Consider the following 24231-nt stretch of genomic DNA (forward strand, 5'->3'; position numbering starts at 1 on the left):
GTTCTCAAGGTATAAACCTGGGTAAAGTAGAGAACTCCCTGAAGTTCTGTGTAGCAGAAGAGTGCTGGTTGTGACCAGAGTCCTCCTGAGGTATAAGTTTAAGTTAATGTAAGAAGCAGCTGGATTAAAGGTCCAAAGGCAAAGGTTATAAAGAAGAAATTACACCTTCCATTCACAAAATGCACCATTCTTCAGAAACCTGAACAAATATACAGGGCACACCTCAAAGAGAAGAGCCTCCTGCACAGCCTTCTCTATTGCAAAACAAGATTTGGAACATGATAGAGTTTCTTTAAACCAATTCACACATTACAGTTCTTAGTTCAATAGTAATTAGTTCCTGGCCTTCATTTAGATAGTTCATTGTCTTTATTATCATGTTCCACACATTTTAGCATTTAACAAAAATGGATTTTACAAAAATGGATAAAAGTCACATGTGCCAACCAGAAAGTATACAAACACAACATTTTTTCATTAGGACTGAGGCTACCAACATTATACATAGTTGCACACCACAGAAACTATTTTTTTCAGCATAAAAATTATTCACCATCTGCTTTTTGTTCCTACAACCCAAGAACAATTAAGAAGATAGAAACATACAACAGATCAATTTTTTTTCAATACAAAGCACTACATAAATGTCAAATACATAGAAAGTTTGCTTGTAAATATTTCTCCATCTAGTATTTTAGAGCTAAAAATATATTTTAAAGGCATCTTTATTTATTTATTAAATCCATCTAGGGCTGTTGGGACTGATTGATCTTTCTCATTTTGTACAGCCACACCCTGCTATCCTCTCTTGCCATTTGACATTCTTATAAGAGGCTGATACAGCGCTACTGAAACCTAAAATCATATGGCTGTCTATAAAAATATATTTTATTTCTCTTTCTGAAGGCCTGCACTTCCAGCCCTCAAATTCTACCCCACTACAGCTACAACTTCAAACACACACACACACACACACAGAGTATACATGCCACGTTCTCCTAAGACAGTATTATTCTAACCAGCAATGTAATAAAAAGGCAATATGTAAATAATACATGTAATTTCCACTTACTAACATATTGCGCAGCCTTCTTATAGTTAGTTCTGCAAATGCAGTGTTGCCTCTCCAAGCTATGGCTTTTAACTATCTCCAGTTCAAGAATACATCCTTATTCAGAAAAGCACACGGGCCAGAAACTTGGAGTAATAGATACCAGTTACATGGAATGTGTCTTGGATAATCTAGGAATAAGATTAGAATTTTGGAGAGCTTCACAAAAGGATGGAGATAATCATAAGAAGCTAAGCCAACATTTTCTATCCTTCCAGACTGCTTTCGTTTAATTTCTCCTATTTTCTGTTTTGCCAGTTCCCCTATAAATGGCATCTTCAAGGACATATCTTTATTTTTTAAACTAGAAGATTTTATTTTGTAAGTTTTAGATGTCTGAGAATGGCAAAATGCATTAAACACAAGAACTTTGGTATTTTAACATTATTCCCATGATGTATAAAGTTTTAGCTGCAGTCTATGCATAGGCATAGCAGAACCTAATTAAGCAATGTGCTTCTTGAATGAAGCAAAAAAAAAGTTCTTGGTTTTCAGCCTTTGCTCAATAAACATTCAAAGTAATTCTCCCTTGAAAAGAGTTGGGTAGGTCAAGAACAAGTTGGACTGCGGTAGGGGAGTGATCTATGACTAAGGTCCCACTGGAGAGTAAGAAATATTTAGGCCATAGTTTAGACCATCAGTAGATTATACACAGCTCACAATATCTCATATTCAGGTGCCTTAAGGTTGGAGACTATAAACTACATGTGATTGGCATTCCAGAGTGATAACTTGACTCTAAAAGGCAATCACACTATGGGGAGGAGCGGAGATTCCCCTATTTGGATTGAGGTTGTGTTGTTGAGGAAGGTGGGATTATGTATAGACATGGGCACGAACAGCATTACGAACAGAAAAAACCCACAAACAGCCCAATATGCTGTTCACGAACAAGCTGTTCGTGAGGCCCCAACCTAAACTAACAGGTGATCATTGCAAGCCTCCTTGGGCAGCTGTTCTTCAAGCCAGACAGTCTGGCACCTGCAATCAATCCCCTTGGCAACCGGAGGCGGGGACTGAACTCTGTCTGAACTCCTTCTGGTTTTAACCCTTCAAAGTACTTCCAGCAGAGAGTCCCGTTTTTGCCACTGTGAAGAGACAATGACAGCCAACGGGGAGACCTGTGGATCATGCCTTTCCCGGGGTGCATTCTCTGAAACGTGGGGGGTCTTCAGAGGACAGTAAGGACTATGTCCCCTGCAAATTTGGTGGGTATTGGACATTGGGAAGGTTAGTTTGTAACCCCTCAAACTAGCTGCCAGCAGACACTGCTGTTTTTGCCAGGACAGGGCCCTTTAAACTATCAGCTGGCAGGCGGCAGGGGTGGTTCTGGCCCCCATGAACAATGAACAATGAACATGTCCGGGAACAGTTCATGTTCGTCCATGTTCGTTGTTCGTGGATGGCAACGAACGATGAACAGGGTGTTCGGGGTTTTTTTCCCGTTCATGACCATGTCTAATTATGTATAGGATTGGCCCTCTTGAGCTATTTTAAGCTCTAGCGATGGAAAAAAGGTAGGCACAATGGTACTTAACTGGGTTGAAGCAGCTCTGGGGGGCATTTTCAATTCAGTAAATGGTGAACAGGTAGGGAAGAGAAGTTAACCCTTCTTTCCCTGGTCTTCCCCTGATGCTTTTGGGATCAAATCACACCTCTAGAATTCCAAACACACAACTCCAATGGCACACATAGTCTGACTTGTGAAACAGCATGTAGTGATTTTGTGCCTCTACCAATTTGTTGTTGTAACTGGATCTAGTTCTTTCATTCCACTGGAGGTTTTTAGTTCTCCTGGGCAGAGATCCTTTTGCAAGCAGCCCATACAGGGGAAAAGGGAATCCATTTATTCAATCAAATGCCTCTTGCCACAACATCAATACACATCTTCTCCAACTACTGAATATTTGCAAAAGCCATTCTATTCTAATCATAACCATCTATGTCCTATTCACTTCTGTCAGGATGGAAATTTTACAATGATCCATATTTTTCAAATGAAGATCTCTCACAAGTGGAGTAATTAAACCTGACACAAACTAGTCTGGTGAACATCTCATATTGTCAGCTACTGTTGACATTAACGTTGCATAACTTTTTAACATTCATTGGTAAACATATTAATCTTGGCACCATTATGAATAACCATTTTACTACATGCCATACTACACATTTTGTAACATATCTGCACTTTGAGTGTTAAAATATCTACTAAATAGGAAAATACAGAGAACCAAAAACCTGTGCAGTCATTTGATAATGCAAAGTGGGGAATGGGATTGTACCCTATTGCATGTTCGATGGAACATTTGCACAAAGCCCTATGCACATACAAATGTACATGCACAGACTCTGAGGATGTAATCAGAGACACCACTTTTTGACATGAGATCCACTCCCCTTTATGCACATTTAGAATAAGCACAAGTGAATGTCTGTACAGGACTCAAGCTATCTCTGACAAAGGGCGTTCTTCCTGGGATAATTTGGTTCCTCCGCATGGGCTCAATTAATGCTTCCTAAGGTGTTACCACAGTTTCTTTTAGACATTTTCATGTGTGTCCCTCTGAAAGTAAGTCTTCATTTCCAATATCAATAAACTTAAAGAAAGGTATCTGATTTAGCAATACTATCAAACTGTTCTTGTTTTGTTTACTTCTGAATTGGTCAAATATATTAAAAAATAGGATTTAACAATAGTTATGCACAATATTATTAAACATACATATTTTTATTACAATCTTTCTCGCCACATATTTTAAGTTACGAGACTTCTACAATCACTGCAACACACCAGACAATGAATTAACACTATCCAATCAAGATACATATAAGGTTACTCTTAACAAGGCAGTATCTTCAGCTAGAAATCTTGGTCCTTTTTTTATATATTGCGCTGATTACAGATTTCTTGCAATTTGGCAAATAAACATCTAAAATATAAATTAATTTTAATATTAAAGAGTTATTAAAAGCATGTTAAAAGCAAGAGTGATTTAAGATTCCACAAAAGACAGTTTCTGTTTACTGGAAGCAGATGTCTTTATGGCCAAGAATGTCAGAAAGAATTATGGGTACATAAAAACTGGATTCAAGCTCATAAGATATTTCATTTTACATGAGTTTTGGTCCTGCTGATGGGCTAACGAAATGTTCCATGCAAATGCGTGTAATTATGTCCTGATGCTTGCTCATTTACTTTAAAAAACAAACAAACAGCTTTTGGCAGGGGGACATTTTTTGAGTGGAGAAGTAGTTGATGGTGCTTAATCCTTTTCCTGCTTTGCTCAAAATTCCCCTTCCTGAAGTCATTTTTATTTTTTTTAAAGAATAGGTACTGGACTCTGTTAAATGCATTTGTGTGTTCCATGTCATTAGCCCTTTATGCTCCACCAGGAAGTAAAACCACAATAATCAACATAGCTAAACAAGTAACATTGAGAAGATCTTTACAAAAAGTATACTTAAACATAAATGAGCTACAATATATTACACTGTTAGTCTTCCATTTTGTTAAGACAATTGCAGCATTTCTTATTAATGCTGCAATATTTACTTGACTTAGTGCTATCAGCGAAGCTTATATATCTGTGCTAATTTGTTTTTAACTCATCAGCTTTATTTTCAGCCCAATCTTAACTAGCTCAAGTCTCCCTTGTGCACAGGGGTCGTATTATTTGCTTCGTCCTTCAGAAAACAGTTCAAGAAGCTTGTGGTAAAGAAAGTAAGATCTGCTGTAGTGCATGGCTGTAGCAAGATCTCACCTTTCCCCCAGAACCATCTTGCTGTTCTTTGAAGAACAAATAGCTGCAGAATCTGACATTGCCATCTTTACTTTTCTTTCCTCCCCTGCAAAAGCACTTATTTACACACTGAGGCAGAAGACAGGACCTTGGATGGAGGATCATGGGGGCTGCGCTGGCACTGTGGAGGGGGCTCGTACTCTGAATAACAGGTCTTTCTGGTGAGCTGATGTAGTGCAGATCTTTAGAGCCTAAGGCTGCCTGTGGACAGATCTGTAAATGGGACATGACCCCTATGAGATGCTTGTTCCTTTAAACGAACATACCCAAATATGAAGTCGGTAGGGAAATAAGCACATTTGTTAGCTGCCCATTTCTAACTCCCAAAATCATCTGAAACCTTGTGAGTGTCTGACCAGATTGTGCTAATTTATGCAGAGTATTGCTTATATCTGTTTCTAAAATATTTAGACTTAAGTGCAGCACAGTGTCTTAGAGAAAAAGGCTTTAAAATCACAGCAATAACAAAATCATCACAAACACATACTATAATTTAAGAAGGTATTCCTTTTCTGATGCCATCCTAAGTAGCAGAGTTGCACCATTCTGAATCAATGGGTTTAGAACGGTGTAGCTCTGCTTCAGATGGCACCATTAGGTCTTAAAAACACGGACTCTACAGCAGCAACACTGATTCTACAGCAGCACTAGCTGACTAGGCCTTACTCAAAATCAAGGAGTGACGGACATCAGTTACCAAGGTTAATACTGGACTTGTAATGACAGTGATTTCTAAAATGCTTGCTAATTTTTAAATGCAGAATTTTACTTGGCCTTTTTGAAAATGTGGAACTTGTTTGCTTTAGGCAGCTACTTAAATTAGAAGCTAATCAAGGGAGCCTAGTTCTTTGCTTTATGCTTTTGGTCATATTAGTTTGTTGCTCTTCCATGGGAAAGGCATTTAGGAAGATTTTTAATATATAAAAATTCTGTATTAAGTGAACTTTACCTCAATTTAAAAGAAAATCACTAATGAAACCACTTATTCCAATTTATTAATGGAAAACAATTTCCCTGTTCCAACTCTAATGAACATTCATCTTTCCTAATATACCAAACAAAGACAAAGAAGTTATTTTGCAGCATTTCAATCAATGCTCTTAACCCAGGTAAGCTCAACTGATGGCAGGTATTATACAACAGTAGTGGGGTTCAAACAAGATCTCAGATTTGTTTTCTTTGCAAGAGGTGAAGAACCTGAATGTCATATAGAAATACCCATGTCCTATTACTACAACTTTATCAATACTATGCCATTTAAAGATCTAACTGTCATGAATCACGACAGTTTCCAAGCCTCCACAGATTGCTAGAGATATTAATATGGAATGTTATATGTCAAGTAAAACTTTTTTATCCTTGGAATATTCAGTGCTGACCTTCAACAATCAGCAAGAGGGGTTACGTTGACCTTTGTTTTAGAAATAAAATCTCTGTTTCTTAACTGTATTGAATCCAAACCCCTGCTTATGTAAGCAGAAGGCACTTCCTGTTGTGTGTGTGTAGGAGCAATGTTGACAGACTCCATTCTCCAGTTGCACCCCTCCATGCCATTCCTGGGAATCCTCCCGACCCTTCAGAGCAGATTTTCAGAGACCACAGCAGGAAGGAGGTGGGAAAGTCCAAGTCTACAAATAGAAACCCTTTGGTGATTTAATGGATACTACCTTGAATATTTTTTGCTTAATAGCTACATACCTCTAAGCTCAAAAATTGTGTTGAATATGTGGTTAGGACAGTATATATCAGTGAAAACAGGAAAAAAATTAACTGGGTTAACACTAGAGATGGGCACGAACTGAAATACGAACCAAAGCATGAACCAGGCTGGTTCATGGTTCGCGAACCATGGTTTGTCAGATTCCATTTCTGACGAACTGCCATGAACTTTTAGGCTGGTTCATTTGGTCCGTTTTTTGGTTCGTCTCTGCAGACAGCCTGGTGCCAATTAATCAGTTTCCTAGGCAACAGGGGATGGACTTCCTGCAGACCTTCTGCTGACCCGGAAGTGAACTTCTGCTGGCCTGGAAGTGATGATTTTCTGACCTGAATGTGACATTTTCACAAACCAAATGAGCCGGTTCGTGAACCAGGGGCAGGTTCATGAAAGTTTGTGGTTTGTGAAATTTGACGAACCACGAACCACATGTTTTTTCCAGTTTGTTCCCATCTCTAGTTAACACTGCAGCTACTGTTCCATGAGCAGGAGAGTACTGTGCCACCCACATTCTTATTGCTAAAAAGTAATTTCATGGCAGTTGTGATTATGAGTAGTAAAAGTAAAATTCAGTACTTAATATAGGGAATTTTCTTTATATCAATGAGAGAGGTGATTTTAATCTTCAGATCACATCAGAAGTGACAGATATTAATCATTCAGTGGTCAAAAGCTGGAGAGTTTTTTGTTATATATAGAGAAAATTTATTTCTCTCTGATTTGCTAAAAATCTGGCTGCAGCTTTACTCAAATCTGCTAAAAACACAATGGGAAGGGTAGAGAAAAGTGGTTGAAAATGCCAGTAATTGCACATTGTAAAAAGTAGTATTAGTTCAATGTAAGGCTGGAATATGTATAAAAATATACTCACATTCCTGGTTCTATTAAAAGTAGCCCAAATGTTATTTCCTATGGTATCTGGTCCATTCAGACTTGTTCAGATGTTATATTGAAGAATGGAGAAATGATGCATGAGTTTCTTGCACTTCATCCTTTTATTAGCGCTAACAGAATCAGAAATCAGACTATCTCAAGGTGAGAGAAGCTACTCATGTCTTTTCCTGGTTCTTTGCAATGTTGAAGCCTCTTCCATTAACTGAATGAACAAATTATGCTACTGTCTCCAAAGCCACCTATGCTATAAAATTTGTGGAGATCAATTCCACTTCAAAACTGGGTAGAGGTGGCCAGGAATAAGATAGTAGGAAGGCACGCCAGGGGTGCAGTGGTTCAGGTGGTTTCAGACACCCACAATGCAAACAGTATCTGTTGCAAAGCTGTGGATGGAATTGTAAGGGGCTGGTAGTCAACATAGGACATGCAAAGTTTCTTCCTCCTATATTTACAACCCAACACTGCCTCCATGCTCACCTAAAGCTGAACATGCTGTGAGAAATGATTTTCTGTATTTAAAAAAACATTGGCAGGTATTACATTACCCTACCTCTGGAACAGTTAGGAAACTTGTTTGATAGCAAGGATTACACTGACAGGGTCTACCAACAAGCTTAGTTCTTCAGTCATGAGGGTTAGAAACATGAGGATTTTTAGTAAGTGAAAACTAGAAGTTTTAACATTCTAAGAAGAATCTACAGGATGTACAAACGTGCCTCAAGGCCCACAAATGGTCCCCACCTGACTCAAGCAGGTCTCTGGAGAGGTGACACATACATTTTCTAAATAAATAATCTTTTAGTGGCAGCATACACATTGGCAGGAGTCCCATTTTCAGATATTTTAACAAAAGAAAAAGAACGATGAGGAAAATAGTCTGGCTTTTTACCTCAAGGAAGAACATTGTTCACAAATGTTTTACAGAGTGCTATGGACTCTAAATGTGAATTGCTTTGATAGATACCCTGTTATGCCCCTGTTATGCCCTAAGTAAAAAGTCGTAAGGAGTGACCAAATGTCAATTTATCTGTAACAGTTTATGAAAAATACAGTCAGAATTGGAAAGAAACAGGAATAGTAGGGTATAGTTTCAAAAAAATACTGTAGACTATGCAGAATCCCAAGACAAACTACTGGCAACTAAAAGGACTTGAAGCTATTTTAATAACTTTAAAGGGATTATTGCATGTTATAAAATCCAGGGTTCTTGATTTCTATGTTTAATCTCTACAGAAGTGCATAGATTAACTTTCTTTAAGAGTGACATTTTAAAAGTGTTTAAAATCCACAAAGAACGATGCGTGATATTTTCACAGTAGATGTACTCAGAAGGGGTATATCAATTTGAATGCAATTCCTCACAACTACTGTGGTGTAATCAACATTCATTTCTACTAGGTTTGCACGAGATTCCTGCGCAAATCTTCTTGAAAAGGCATGGAGGTTGTGCAATAGTAATGTTTGGAGTGTTGTGCCTTTGGTGAGAGTATGTATCTGGATTATATGGTTCTATATTAATTATATTATTTGCATGAAGCAGGAGAACATCTAGAGGTTTGTCTTCATCAGTAGTCATAAACAGTGAATTGGTCTCAGCAAACAAAACAGATTTTCACTCTCCTCCTAACCTTAATAGATGTACTGGGATATTCGTATTTTATAGTATAGTAAGTACTGGTTAAGGAAATTTACAGCTTTGATAAAACTGAGACAAGCAATATTCTGTCAGAGGTAGAATCATTTCCCTTTACTCAGTTTTAGTTCTATCTGGAGAAATCAAAGAGGGAAAACAAAAAGTGACATGAGATACTTTGTTGCTTGAGAGTAAAGGATTAGCACCTCTGGATAGTGGAGTCTTGCATTTATTCACAGACCACAAATGGGAGCAGTTTTCAGAAACATGGTGGAGAAAGGCCTGTGCAGAGTAGCTAAAAGCAAACTGTCTTCAGACCCTGCCCTGTTCTTCTCCTGAATCTCCTTCTACATTGTACTCCAGAGTGGTTGAGGTACTGAACATTGCAGTAGGCTACCAAACCTCATGAAAGGGAAAAGGTAACCAACTGAATTGGCACTAGATGCTTTACCACAGTTATATACACTCCAGCCAATCATTCCACTGACAAATGCATTCTGAAAGTCTTTGGCAAGGCAGAAAACCTTGTTTTCCCCTGTCCAGGGTCATAACATGACTGAAGTAATCTGACAGCCATTTTGATACCTGGCAGGGAGTTATAATACACCCAACTTTTTTTTCTTCTTAATCCAAGCAAGGCCAGCACATGTGCTTGGTAGTGGATCTCATCTATGCTGGGCACTATTTCATGGAAGTCAGGTTTCTGTCACAGATCTAAGGCAAACATTACAATTTACAGGAAAGAAAATGAGGACATCAATAACATTGTGCGTTGTTAGGAGATATACAACCTTTATAACACAGTAGCATTTATTATTATCTCTGGGTTTTCTATGTCCTTTTTACTTTGGACCATCCTCAGTTCCAGCTGAGCTGAATTAGGCCTGCTTCCTTCTCCAGCTTGTGCTTTAAAATAAAAATGGGGGGGGGGGAGAAAAAGATTGAAATGATACAATGTTTACTTTTAACATGAACAGTATAGAAGAAAAAAAATCAACTCTCTTGCTCTTCATGCCACTCTCATGTTTTGCTGTTATTCAGAGATTGCACCAAGGAGTCTAAATTACATTTCAACTCCAGTTGGTAGCTCTATGTTTCCACAATAGTTTAAAGGGTAAATAGTATGAAAGACCTTTGAAAGACAAATCAAAAGTCCCCACAAGATCCTAGTCATATCCATGAGGAGTCTGTACAGGATAGGCTCTTTTTTAATATACAAACTGTGAGAACTTTATGGAGATTCACTTCCATCCTGCACAAGCTAGTTATAGCTGCACAGTTCTGGCAGCAATAGGCAGAAATCCAACATCAGTACTAGGTTATTGTGACACATTCTACTTGTTCCTCAGAGGTTCATTTCTGTTGAAAGCAGACACAATCACATTATACATACAGGCATGCAGCTGGCTATTTCAGATGTGAGCAACTGTAAAATTCAACTGAAAAATATTGTCCATGAAACAGAAAGGAAAAACAGAAAAAAGAATTATATGTGAAAAAAAAATGTGTGGCAGCAGTGTGTGATCTTGGAATGTCTTGGCATAAGACCAGGACTTTTTTCTGGGAAAAGAGGTGGTGGAACTCAGTGGGTTGCCCTCAGAGAAAATGGTCACATGGCTGGTGGCCCTGTCCCCTGATCTCCAGACAGAGGGGAGTTTAGATTGCCCTCTGAGCCACTCGGCGGCATGGAGGTCAATTTAAACTCCCCTCTGTCTGGAGATCAAGGGGTGGGGCCACCAGCCATGTGACCATTTTCAAGAGGTTCCGGAACTCTGTTCCCCCACGTTCCCCCTGAAAAAAAGCCCTGCATAAGACTATTACTGATCATGGCACAACAATTTGAAAACAGTAATATAACAGCCAACAGCTCATGAATTGATGCAGCTTCTCCTTGCAATTCTGAGATGCTCTTCATATGCTATCTTTACAGGCAGAGGACTGAGGAACATCTTTAAAAATGTGCAGCTGAGAAAAAAATACTGTAACTGAACAATACTTGAAGAACATTTGGAGTAACAGTGAAAAAATTCATACTAAAACACTTTAAACTTCCAATTTAAAACATTTATTGATTCTTTGAAGACTTCTGTCAAACTATGACTCAGAAGGAGATTTGATTTATACCTGACTTATATATTTTCCAATTAGTTATTTTATGCTTCTTCATCCCAGAAGCCATTGATGCAATTTGCCATCCATTTGCATCTAGCACCATCTAATTTAACTAAGACTACCAGTGTTAGGCTCTCATGGCCCTTTCTTACAATTCCCAGAGTAAGGCCAGGCACAACTTTGGGGTCAAGAAGGAATTTTCCTCCAGGCCAGATTGGCCGGGGATCCTGAAAATTTTTTGCCTTCCTCTGGGAATAGAGCAGTGGTAACTGGGGGGAGTGAGGCAGGGGGATGATAGCTGTGCATTTCCTGCATTTTACAGGGGGCTGGACTAGATGACCATTGGGGAACCTTCCAGCCCTGTGTTTCTATGTCTATGTGCTGGACATAGAGAAGTTATCCCTTGGGGAACCTTCCAGCTCTATGTTTCTATATCTATGTTTCTAAACTACGAATTCAGTGAGTATCAATGTGAAAGAAAATGTTCTTTATATATCATATGTTTCAAACTGGAAAGGATTTTTTTTAAAAATGGAAAAAATCTTTAAAAATTAAAAGAGAAGAAAACGTAACATGCAGCCTGTCCTTAAAATAGGCAAAAAAAGTTAAACTGACTACAATTTAGAAGTAGTCAGACAAAAACAGTCAAGTCAGCCATAACGTTTCTCCCCAGTGTTGCCAAGTAGGCCCCCTCCCCTGCTTTAAGGCCTGCCATGAACTGTGCTAAAGTTTCCTGCGTTGCTGTTTTACTGCTACACCAAAGACTGCTTTGCACGTGTGTGCTCCGATACACGTGTCAGTTTCCTGCCTGCGTGTCAATTACCCTGCTGCTGCAATAGACTGTGTAGTTTACTGACTTCATGTTTGGTTAACTGCACAAAAGGACTCTCTTTCTGGGCAGCCCTGCCCTGACCTGTGTCTGGATTTCCCAGTGTGTGTTTGGACTCTGTTACAAGTGTTCCCCGTGCCTGCTTTGCCATCTGCCACGGACCGTGCCTGTTCCCTGCTTTGGACTGTGTTTTAAAGTGTTGTTCCCGCTGCCTCCATGGAAGCCTGCCTCATATGGGCCCAAGCCGCTGCTAGCAGCCGGGCGCCTGCCGGGGAAACCTCCAGCGAGCCTGGCTAGGCGCTCCCTGGTCAGTTCCCGCCTGGAGCCTCCCGCGGGCCGGTCCCCGAGCTTGCCCTCGCTACCGGGCAGCCTGCTATCCAGCCCCAGCTATGCCCAGCCGGCATCCATGTTCTCAGGCACCCAGAAGACCCAGAGGAAGAGACTGCTTTGAGAAGCCATTTCGGCGAAGCGGGCACACCACGTCCGCAGTGAGAGCCCCTCGCCCCGCTCTGCATATCTTAGGAGCCGCCCCGGAGAAGGAACTAAGTGCCGACCATCCCAAGCACTTAGAGAATGCATCTCAAAGAAACCTCCGCATTCCAGAGCTGATGACATCAGGACAAGCCCTGTCCGCTGGAACATCCTTTCAGCCCACTTGGATTTCCCCCTCCCTCTTTTGTCCCCTCTTCCTGAGGTGTCACTTATCACAATCTGATTACCAAAGTGGCCCATCCAAGCCATTCAGTGACCCATTAGACCCTTTGTTTTAATCTGTGAGAACCACCAAGTAAAGCACCAGCCCCAGGGTACGTTTTGGGGTATTTAAGCTGGTCTCTCAGACCACTCGGTGCTCAGGCCATTCCTATCCAGACTTCCTTGCTGTCCGTCTGTGGTCCCAGTGCTGGCATTGGGCCACCCTCGCTGCTGCGTCTCTGCTTCGTTCCAGGATAAGTGAGTATTCCCCCTATCATCGTTGGGAACCAGCTAATGCGAACGTCTCTGTATTTCATACTCTATGTTTCTTAGACCTTGTATGCTCTTTGTATGATTGTGCAAGCTAGGCTTACGCTACACTCAATACACGTGTTTGAACCTGACTCGTTGTCTGCCTCTTTTTCACTAGAGTGTCTGGGATCAGGACCTCCGTATACATAGGTTATGATCCTCGCTTAATATTAATAGTTACAGACTGCTACAGCTAATTCCCCATTATAATAAAAGAGCAGTTCTGGTAACAGTTTACTGGTGGAGGATGCGGGCATAACCCAGTTCGTGTGAATACACGTGAGTCGACACGCGTGTCTTCAGCGAACTGACTTAGAGGAAAATTTTCCAGACCTCAGTGTAAAGAGCGCAATTTAGCTCAGGGAATTAAAAGTGTGAGTGTGTGTGGCTCTAGCGAGCATTTCTATCTTGTGGGTTGGCTTTTCCCCATTTCCTCCTTCAGCCAGCTTTGGACTACTTGCCTTTTGTGGTGCACCGCGAGGCCCTCCAGCCGTTATAACCGGTGTACTGTGGGTGAGGACCTCTGAACTGGTGAAGTTCCTGGCCACCTTCCGGGCCGCCTAAACGCGTCTATGTGGGTGGGATCCCAGAAGTAGGCTTTATAGATATATATATCCTGAAGCAGCACATATAAAACTCTTTTCCGCCCTCCCCCGTCTCTCCTAAGTCCGTCCAAACCCCGCTCCTGCCAGCACTTAGGCTTCAATCCCCGCTCCGGAGGAAACGTGAAGGGATCGATAGTCCGTTTGGTTGTTCAGTCAGTTTAGCTTTGGGAATCTGAAGCCAGGTTCCTGAAGCCCCGCGGCAGCCGGCCGCACCGTGCTTAAGAGTTTTAAGTTAGACTCTTGGGCGCCTTTCCGCTTGCGAGTTTTAAGTCAGACTCGTGGGCGCACCTCGCTTGGGAGTCAGTGGGACTCTTGGGCACACTTTTGCTTGGGAGTTGTTAGAACTCTTGAGCGCACCTCGCTTGGGAGTACAGTAAGCTTTACTCCTGAGCCATTTTGCTTGGGGACGTGCAGAGGCAGTCCTTGAGCGCATTTAGTCTTTTGGTCGAGGCTTGGAGACAGTTTAACCGTTTGTCTCTGAGCACGAGGCCTGGGGACACTTTGAGTTTAGTTCTTGGGCAGAGAGCTTGAGAGCATTTTGGCTTCTGAGCAGAGGCTTGGGAGCATTTCTGGTTGCCTGAGCAGAGGCTTGGGAGACCCCTTAATTGCAGCTTCTGAGCAGAGGCTTGGGAGCATTTCTGGTTGCCTGAGTAGAGGCTTGGGAGGCCCCCTTAGTAGCAGTTCCCGAGCAGAGGCTTGGGGACACTTTTTGGTTTTCTGAGTATAGGCTTGGGAGACCCCTGAGCTTTGGTTTTCCGAGTAGAGGCTTGGGAGACCCCTGAGCTTTAGCTTCTGAGCAGAGGCTTGGAAGCACTGAGCGTTTTTGTTCTTGGGCTTAGAGAAGCTTGAGAGCACCCTCTGAGCCAGTAAACTTTTCCTGGTCCCGTGGCTTGTAGGCAAGCTTGAAACGGGAATAGGAATTTTCCTTCTCCCCCGGTGGAGAAGAACAGAGTGTAGGACCCTTAAAAATACCCTGTAAACCCTAAAAGTAGAACCTTAAAACCCCCTGGTAAAAACCCTTGAGGACCTGAGGGAAGGATAAACCTCCCAAAAGGAACATAGAGAGGAAGAAGTTGTTAAAACCCTTGAGCAGCTTTAATCGCCCCACCCCTGGTGTCGCTGATCCGCTCTTTAACCTCCCCCGAGATCAGCCTTAAACTAAAAAGGAAAATGTACCGGGCAAACCCCACCGTGCCCCGCCTGGAGAAGTGGCTAGTGAAGAAAGGAGATTGCCCTTGGGAAGCCGGTTCCTTCAAGGGACCCGACCCACTCCAGATAGTTAGAAGCGCCTTCCAGGACTTTTGTGACAAGGAGAAACCTAGGTCTAGCAAAAAGGACAGATATGGAGCCTGGGCACTTTTCACCGCCCTGCAGGACAGTGTGTCCCTAATTAGCAAGTTGCAAACAGCACAGGAGGAGTTAGAGGAGAGGTCAAAACGAGAGCAGGACGCCTTGCGCCTAGAAATCCAGACTCTCAGGACCAAGCTAACCGACCAGGAGAGAGAACATGAGGAAAAGGCAGTTGAGTGGCGCGCCGAACGCGTCAATTTCATATTAGAGAAGCAAGGACTAACTACCGCCCTCCAGGACGCTCAGCACAAGGCTGAAGCGGCCACCGCTCGTGCCGATATGGCTGAGCACGCATTAACTGAGGGACAAGAAGAGATTACTAAGCTCACCCATGCCGCCCGGTTCATGGCGGACCACAACCAGTCCAAAACCGCAGCCGCGGACCATTCAGCTTGTAAGAGGGAGCTAGAGGCCCTAAAGCGACACTTGGGGATGCAACAGGCCGTAATTTCCGCCGTGCACCCCTCAGCCCTCTTGGCCCTCCCCGAAGGTAGTACCGACAGTTGGTCACCTCCTTCATCCCAGCCCGAGGAAGCTCCACAGCCCCTCCATCCGATAGCTACCAAAGAAATTGTCACCACAGACGATGATGGCAGGAAGACAGACCGAATAGTTAAGGAAACCCGCAATTGGAGGCCCGATGAGCTCCAAGCCATAGCGGACCGCATGGGACCCCTGAACCGAGATTCAGCTATACAATGGTTTGCACACGTGACCATGTCCCAGCCCTCTGCCAGTGGCTCCGATGTAGCTCAGCTGGCTCGCCATTGTGCCAGCCCCGAAATAGTCACCTCTCTTAACGCATATATTTCCAACCGGAGACTAGCCACTCGCAGTCAGTATGGTGCCATGAAAGAGTTGTGCGCCTTCCTGTGGCCCACCAAGAGTTTAAAGGCCCTATATATTGCAGAATCTCAAAAACCCGGAGAGGATCCAGAGGCATATTTAGCCAGGAAACAGCTCCTAGCCGAACTAGCAGACGAGGTAGACTTAGATTTAAGTGACATGCCGGACTTCGACGACTTAGAGTTCAGGAGAGCAGTCATAGATGGACTCAACAGCACCACTCGCCTAGCCCTAGCAGGAGTAGAGCCCGGGAGCATTACATGGGGAGAGCTGGAATCCCGCATCAGGAGCATTGCTGGCCTGTTGCGAGAGACCGGCGCCATCCGCCATGTGAAGTCCCCAGCCTCTCGTAGGAAGGAAAGCGAGCCGATTAGCGCGGTTACCTATGCCAATCATGGCCCTCACTCTCAGTACCGACCACAGGGACGCAGCCCGTATCCGGAAGCCAGGGGAGGAATCCTGAGGGGAAGGAGCAGTAGCTTTAACCGGGGAAGAGGACCGAGGGACTACCGTCCGGGAGTTTCCTTTGCGCCTACCCTGAGTTACAGTTCCTCCTCCCAGCAGGGACCCCACGAGCCCCGGCTACAGGATGCACCCATAGCCCCTTCTCACTCACGAGCATCGCACCCGTACCACCATCAGGTCTACCCGCCTCCAGATCAGTCTAATGCTTGGGGAGCATCGCAGGGCGACCACGAGGGTTACCGGGACCGCGGCAGCACGCCCCAGTCCAGGGACTCCCTCCGTTGGGAACTATGGATGCGCCTCAAAAACATTGGAGCGAACATGGAGCTCTTCGACGGAAAGCCCACGTCCGTTCTAATGAAGGCGATCATGGAATGGGAAGACCAGCAGCAGCCCCCAGTACCTCCGTCGGCGCCCCCTTTGCCGCCAGACCCTCCCTTCTCGAGTCCCCCGATAGCTGCGGTTCGAGAACGCCCGAGCCCCAACAACCCCTTTAGAGGAAGCGCCGCTTCCACCGATCAGGGTGCAGGATCAGAATAGGGTTGCCCCGAGTCCCAGTCTCCCTCCGTGGGCATAGTTGCCAAACTAAAGCCGGACACATGGGGGAGACCGACAGTGAAGGCAGGGATCGGGACTCCCGGGGAAAAGAAGAAGCCTGCCACCCTCCTCATAGATACCGGAGCTTCACTTAATATACTCCGGCCCACCTTAGTCACAAAGGGCACCCAGACCCCCACAACCATGCAGCTCGCCGGTTTTGGAGGCGGCATGCAGGAATCCCCGGTCTGGCAGGACATCCCCCTTTCCGTTGGGAGCCTGGCCACCCGGATTTCGGCGTGCGCAAACCGGGGAGAAGACGATGGACTTTTGGGCATGCCATTTTTCCGTGCCGAGGGACTGACCATTGACCTAGCGAACGGGCTCCTGTGGCGCATCCCGGGAGGCCCCGACTTTGTTAATGCAGTCCATCGATGCGCAGCCCTCAAGGCCCCCCTTCCTCTCGCCCCCGTCACCGGAGACCCCTGGGTTCAGGACTTTCCCGAAGTGTGGGTGACAGACAAGGCCGAGTGTGGGATAGTGAAGGGCGCCTGCGTCCTGATTGAAGGAAAGGACCCCCCTCCCCAAAGACAGTACAAGTACCCAGCGGAAGCTGAGGCAGGGATAGCCAAGACTATAGAAGGACTCCTTGAGTGGGACGTCATACTCCCGATGCAGTCCATCTGCAACGCCCCATTGTGGCCAGTTCTGAAAGCAGATGGAGTGACCTGGAGAATGACGGTCGACTTCCGTGCCCTGAATGCCACCACCCCTCCAGTTGCCCCGGTTGTGGCCAAGTATAATGAGATCCTAACGGCCATTGCCGCTGGGTCACGGTTCTACTCGGTCATAGACCTGGCCAATGCTTTCCACTCCATCCGGTTGCATGAGTCTTGCTGGTACAAGTTCGCGTTCACTTTCCGCGGCCAGCAATACGCATTCAAGCGGACCCCCCAGGGATTCCACTCCAGCCCCAGTATTTGTCATGCCCATGTAGTTCAGATGTGGGAACGCCTCCAACCCTCCTCGAGGCCCCACGTACTGAGCTACGTGGATGACATTTTAGTCCACGCCCCCACGGAAGAATTAGCCCGCCAAATCACCAGGGAAGTCCTGGAACTCCTCCGCGAGACTGGGTTCAAGGCAAGCAGGGAAAAGGCCCAATTGGTTCAGACCAGCGTCAAGTACCTGGGTCTGACCCTGGGACCCGAGGGTCGCACCCCGGACGCCCAGCGAATGGAGGTCATTTCCAAGCTGCCTGCACCCACCGATGTCCCCTCCCTCAGAGCCCTTCTAGGAACTTTCAACTTTTCCCGAGACTTCATCGAGTCCTTTGCAGACAAGGCTCGCCCCCTTTATGCTCTCCTCAAGAAGAACACTCCCTGGGAGTGGGGACCGGAGCAACAGACAGCCTTAGCCGAGCTAAAGCGCAGTCTGGCCGCAGCCCCGGCCCTAGCCCATCCAGATGTAACTCAGCCATTCTTTATCCAGTTAGCAGTATCAGACAAGAGCATAGGAGCCACGCTCACCCAGCAGCAAGCGGGGACCGCTAGAGTAGTAGCCTATGCCTCTCGCAACCTAACCGCAGTAGAAGCTAAGTTTAGCCCATGCGAGAAGACATGCCTTGCTCTAGTTTGGAGTCTGACCCATTGGGAATTTATCATAGGAGGCTCCCGCACAATAGTCCAAACTACCCACACGCCTCTCAAATATATTCTGTCTGGCAAGATACAAGACGGACAAGTTTCAAACGCTCGCATAGCCCAGTGGACCCTGGCCCTGGTCAACCGCGGAGTAGAATTCAAAAAGGAAACCACTGAGCCACCAGCCCCCTATGGCCTGTTAGTAACCGGGACCGAGCACGAGTGCCCCCTGGACCCGCCACCGCAGGTTGTTTGGCCAGTCACTTGGGGAGTCCCGCTAGAGGAAGCCCGACAGAACGGCTTCACATGCTGGTTCTGTGACGGCTCCTCCTTTCACGTTGGAGGCTCCCCTCGGACAGGCTACGGCGCCGTGCGAGTGAGCGACGCCCATACCCTCAAAGGTCCAGCCCGCCCCCATTCCAGCCAAGCGGCTGAGGTGCAAGCGCTTCTGGCAGTGCTTGAGTTTGAGCCCCCAGAAAGCCCACTTGCCATTTATACAGACTCAGATTGGACGGCCAAAGCCGCCACCGTCTGGCTCCCGGTATGGCAGAATCAGGGGTGGAGAGCTAGCGATGGGAAACCCGTAGCCCACCTACAGCTATGGCAGCAAGTAGCAGCACTCCTCCAGTCCCGCTCAGGCCCAACACAGGTGACCCATGTCAAGGGACACCAGAAGACGAACTCAGAGACCGCTTATTGGAATGACCAGGCAGACCTTGCAGCCAAGGCAGCCGCCACTGAGAGTGCTCCCCCACCGGAACTAGCCACCGATTGTCCCCTCCGCCCTGTCACCACTCGGGCACAAGCCCGCAGCCAAGCTCAGGGAACCGCAGGAACACTAGACCTAGCACAACTGCAGCAATCTGACCCAGAAATAACTGGCCTCCTAGCCGCAGGAAGGGATCAGACAGGGAGACTCATGATCAGAGAAGAGGAAGACATAGTGTGGGCAATAGATGCAGCCGGCGAACGCCATTGGGTAGTGCCATTGGAAGTTAGGGCTGACTTAATTCAGTTTGTCCACGAACAGGGACACCGAGGCAAGGATCTGACTCTGGAAAGGGTAAAAGAGGTTGGTTGGTGGCCTGGCATGCGCACCGAAGTAGCGCAATGGGTAGACAACTGTCTGTCCTGCGCTATGGTTAATGCAGACCCCACCGGACCTAGAGCTCCCCTCCAGCATCAGAGAATTGACGGACCCTGGGCTCGCATACAAATTGACTTTATCGGCCCCCTTCCCCCCACTGCTCGCGGCAATCGCTACTGTCTCACTGTCATAGACCCCTTTAGCAAATGGGTCGAAGCGTTTCCGTGCAAGAGCAACAATGCAGCCACCACCGCCAAACTACTGTTCAACAATGTCTTTTCAAGATGGGGCATTGTGCGAGTCATGGACTCCGATTTAGGCTCACACTTTATCGGAGAAGTTACACAGGAGCTTTGTAAAGCATTAGGCATCCAGCAACGGTTCCACATAGCCGGCCACCCTCAAGCTTCAGGCGCCATAGAAAGAACCAACCGGACCCTCAAGGAGGCTCTCCGCAAGATGGTTCGCTCCTCCGGGAGAGACTGGGATGAAAAACTCCCCATAATCCTAATGGCCATTAGAGGCACTACCGCAGTTCACGGGCTAACACCCCATATGGTAATGACAGGGCGAAGAATGCAGCTCCCGGAAGCCTTCTGGCTAGATACGCAGCTCCCTTCCGATATGCAGCCTGTAGTGATTAATGATGCTTGGGTCCAGGACCTGCTCTCATCCATACACGCCGTCCACATGCAAGTGGCCCAGAAGTTGGGCACAGCTCAGAAGGATATGGACCGCAAATTGGGATGGGTCAGGAACCCCAGGCAGTGGGAGGAAGGACAGCTCGTTCTGTACAGGAAATTTTCGCAAAAGGCGCATTCACTAGCAGCCAAGTGGCAAGGCCCAGTCCCTATCACAAAAAGAGTCTCCCCAGCTGTCTATCAGGTAGCCATCCAAAGAAAGACAGGAGGAACGTGGCTAAAATACTTTCATGCCTCTCAATTAAAAGAATGGAAAGGGAAGCCGCTGCAAACCGCCCCCCTGTGTATGACCCTGGGGGAACCACCACCAGCCCAGCCCCCCTCTGCCCAGTGATTCGCCAGATATCACTCCACCCTGGGCCAGAGATACCGTGTGTCCCCTTAGATCAGACTTTTGTAGCTTTAGAATAAAAGAAACAATAGAATATGTAGATATCGGTGTAAATGTTAAAAGTTTTTCCAGTTCTATTCTTTAACTTCACTAGGCGGGCCCCACAGTTGGGACCCTTGGGGAAGACACGGCAACCAAAGCCAAATAGGACCACCACCGAAAGTGATTCTTAATTGGATTGGAAGCCGCATGTTCGGAAAAAAATTGCACAGGCAAAAGAGATCTGCTGTGTGTGAAAGTGGTTGGAGAGGCTTTAGCCCAGAAGTGAATGCAGTCTTCCAACGTTGAAACCACCAAATAAGGTGATTTCTTTGTTTGAAAACATTTCACCCGCCGTGCTGGTGAAGATCCCGCATCTACGTAGATTCGGGGTCTCACCTGCCAGACCCACGCTTTTCGCATGATGGTCGGCTTTGGCTTTGAGGGCCGTGCCTCCCCTGGAAAAGGATCCCCAAATAGCCCAACATCCCTCTTTTACTAATGTTCATACCCGTCATGGTGAGTTGCTATACGGCGCCACCATCCAGTACGCTTTAGTGCAAAAGTAAAAGACCCGCCAGTATTTTGTAAATATGTTACCTCTGGAATATGTTATTGAGGTGCGTTCGCCACGCACAAGGGGCAGCGTACCTCATCTACATAGCCAGAATCCCCCGCGCCAAGATGACCCCCGATTCACCCAGACCCAGTGGCGCCGGCAGATCTCGGCCGCCTCCGCCGCTTTTCGATAAACGCTGCCGAGCACCTTCGGCTCCACTTCGGCCCTTTCCGCCAGCAGCCGCCCGCCCCACGTAATCTTTTCCCTTGCCCGTACCGTACAAGGGAAAAGAAGGGGGGGAGACATATTGAAGTTTTAATGAAGCCCTGCCAGGCCTCCCAAGTGAGGGCAACCCAAAAGTACCCCACACCCGTATGCCTCTTGCTCCGTGTATTTTTCTTTTTGCTCAGTGTATTTTTCTTTTTGCCCGGTGTACCTTTTTTTTTTAACTAGAAGATGGGGCCTCCCGAGGGAGTCCCCCCCAAAAAATTGGTTGTCCTGCAAACATATGACGAAGGCCTATTTTTGAAGAATTAAAACGAGGGCCCCCGTCTGCAGCAACCCTTATAGTCAATGTAAGCCGCTCTTTAGTTTTCTTTTCTTTTTAGCCTGTATGAATTTGGTTTTAATTTGACTGTATGAGTTGGTCTTTTAATTGAGAATTCTATTTTTCTGACCCCCTATGAGCCCTTCCGCCGCTTACCCTCATGAATTGTTTCTCCGCACTTGCTTTTATTGCTGCTATCTCTATGAATTGGTTTTCACTCCCTAGATCATTGCTTTTATCCTATATAGATATTTATGTTTTTACCTTGTATGAATTGCTTTTAATCCTACATTCCTGAATTGAACCATGAATTGTCTTTGCTTTTAAATCTTATGCTTATGAATTAATCCATGTATATGAATTGCCCCTGGTTTTTAATGCTTTTAACCCATCATGAATTCCGTATGAATTACCTCCCGCCATGAATTGATCAATGTACCCAAACATGAATTGTTGTTGTTTATATGCATGAATTGATCATTGCTGCCTATTACTATGAATTACTATTGCTATGAATTATTACTATTTATTCTGACGGTTGCACTTAGCACACCCCCTGGTGTGAACCCAGAGACCTGCAGCCCATTGGCTGATCTAAATTGCACTTATTCGGTTAGGTGGTTCTCCAAACTAAATTTTGAGTGACGCCTCCTCCCCCTTCCCTTCCCACTCCTTTTCCGCTCGAAGCTCGACCACCGGACATTGCCGACCACCTCGCCTTTGAAGTCAAGTTCGGAGACCCGCGCGCCTGACGTCCCGGGGTCTCCGAGGGGGGGAATTGTTGCCAAGTAGGCCCCCTCCCCTGCTTTAAGGCCTGCCATGAACTGTGCTAAAGTTTCCTGCGTTGCTGTTTTACTGCTACACCAAAGACTGCTTTGCACGTGTGTGCTCCGATACACGTGTCAGTTTCCTGCCTGCGTGTCAATTACCCTGCTGCTGCAATAGACTGTGTAGTTTACTGACTTCATGTTTGGTTAACTGCACAAAAGGACTCTCTTTCTGGGCAGCCCTGCCCTGACCTGTGTCTGGATTTCCCAGTGTGTGTTTGGACTCTGTTACAAGTGTTCCCCGTGCCTGCTTTGCCATCTGCCACGGACCGTGCCTGTTCCCTGCTTTGGACTGTGTTTTAAAGTGTTGTTCCCGCTGCCTCCATGGAAGCCTGCCTCATATGGGCCCAAGCCGCTGCTAGCAGCCGGGCGCCTGCCGGGGAAACCTCCAGCGAGCCTGGCTAGGCGCTCCCTGGTCAGTTCCCGCCTGGAGCCTCCCGCGGGCCGGTCCCCGAGCTTGCCCTCGCTACCGGGCAGCCTGCTATCCAGCCCCAGCTATGCCCAGCCGGCATCCATGTTCTCAGGCACCCAGAAGACCCAGAGGAAGAGACTGCTTTGAGAAGCCATTTCGGCGAAGCGGGCACACCACGTCCGCAGCGAGAGCCCCTCGCCCCGCTCTGCATATCTTAGGAGCCGCCCCGGAGAAGGAACTAAGTGCCGACCATCCCAAGCACTTAGAGAATGCATCTCAAAGAAACCTCCGCATTCCAGAGCTGATGACATCAGGACAAGCCCTGTCCGCTGGAACATCCTTTCAGCCCACTTGGATTTCCCCCTCCCTCTTTTGTCCCCTCTTCCTGAGGTGTCACTTATCACAATCTGATTACCAAAGTGGCCCATCCAAGCCATTCAGTGACCCATTAGACCCTTTGTTTTAATCTGTGAGAACCACCAAGTAAAGCACCAGCCCCAGGGTACGTTTTGGGGTATTTAAGCTGGTCTCTCAGACCACTCGGTGCTCAGGCCATTCCTATCCAGACTTCCTTGCTGTCCGTCTGTGGTCCCAGTGCTGGCATTGGGCCACCCTCGCTGCTGCGTCTCTGCTTCGTTCCAGGATAAGTGAGTATTCCCCCTATCATCGTTGGGAACCAGCTAATGCGAACGTCTCTGTATTTCATACTCTATGTTTCTTAGACCTTGTATGCTCTTTGTATGATTGTGCAAGCTAGGCTTACGCTACACTCAATACACGTGTTTGAACCTGACTCGTTGTCTGCCTCTTTTTCACTAGAGTGTCTGGGATCAGGACCTCCGTATACATAGGTTATGATCCTCGCTTAATATTAATAGTTACAGACTGCTACAGCTAATTCCCCATTATAATAAAAGAGCAGTGGTGTTACCAGTGCCACAATACTACTGAAAACAATACTCAGGTCAAGAATAATAATAATAACATTAATAACATTCGATTTATATACCGCCCTTCAGGACAACTTAATGCCCACTCAGAGCGGTTTACAAAGTGTTATTATTACCCCACAACAATCACCCTGTGAGGTGGGTGGGGCTAAGAGAGCTCAAGAGAACTGTGACTCGCCCAAGGTCACCCAGCTGGCTTCAAGTGGAGGAGTGGGGAATCAAACCCGG

The 24231-nt window shown here is 46.0% G+C and overlaps 1 protein-coding gene across 2 annotated transcripts in view; it reads right to left on the reverse strand.

Annotated features, from left to right (window-relative positions):
- Nucleotides 1–350: 350 nt before the first annotated feature.
- Nucleotides 351–24231, reverse strand: part of PDXK (pyridoxal kinase) — a 99292-nt gene continuing 75411 nt past the window's right edge. The window contains exons 11-12 of one of the 2 annotated variants that reach the window (XR_008596657.1): nt 7503–10064; nt 351–6542 (exon numbers count right to left, since the gene is read on the reverse strand). Coding sequence is in view for 1 of the 2 variants with exons in the window: in XM_054973456.1 (XP_054829431.1) it covers nt 9952–10064 (113 nt within the window). In the remaining variant the exon portion in view is untranslated. Of the gene's footprint in view, nt 10065–24231 lie in introns of both variants that reach the window. The other variant, XM_054973456.1, reaches the window with a different exon arrangement.

The sequence above is a fragment of the Eublepharis macularius genome, chromosome 3 (genome assembly GCF_028583425.1).
Source record: "Eublepharis macularius isolate TG4126 chromosome 3, MPM_Emac_v1.0, whole genome shotgun sequence".
NCBI lineage: Eukaryota > Metazoa > Chordata > Lepidosauria > Squamata > Eublepharidae > Eublepharis > Eublepharis macularius.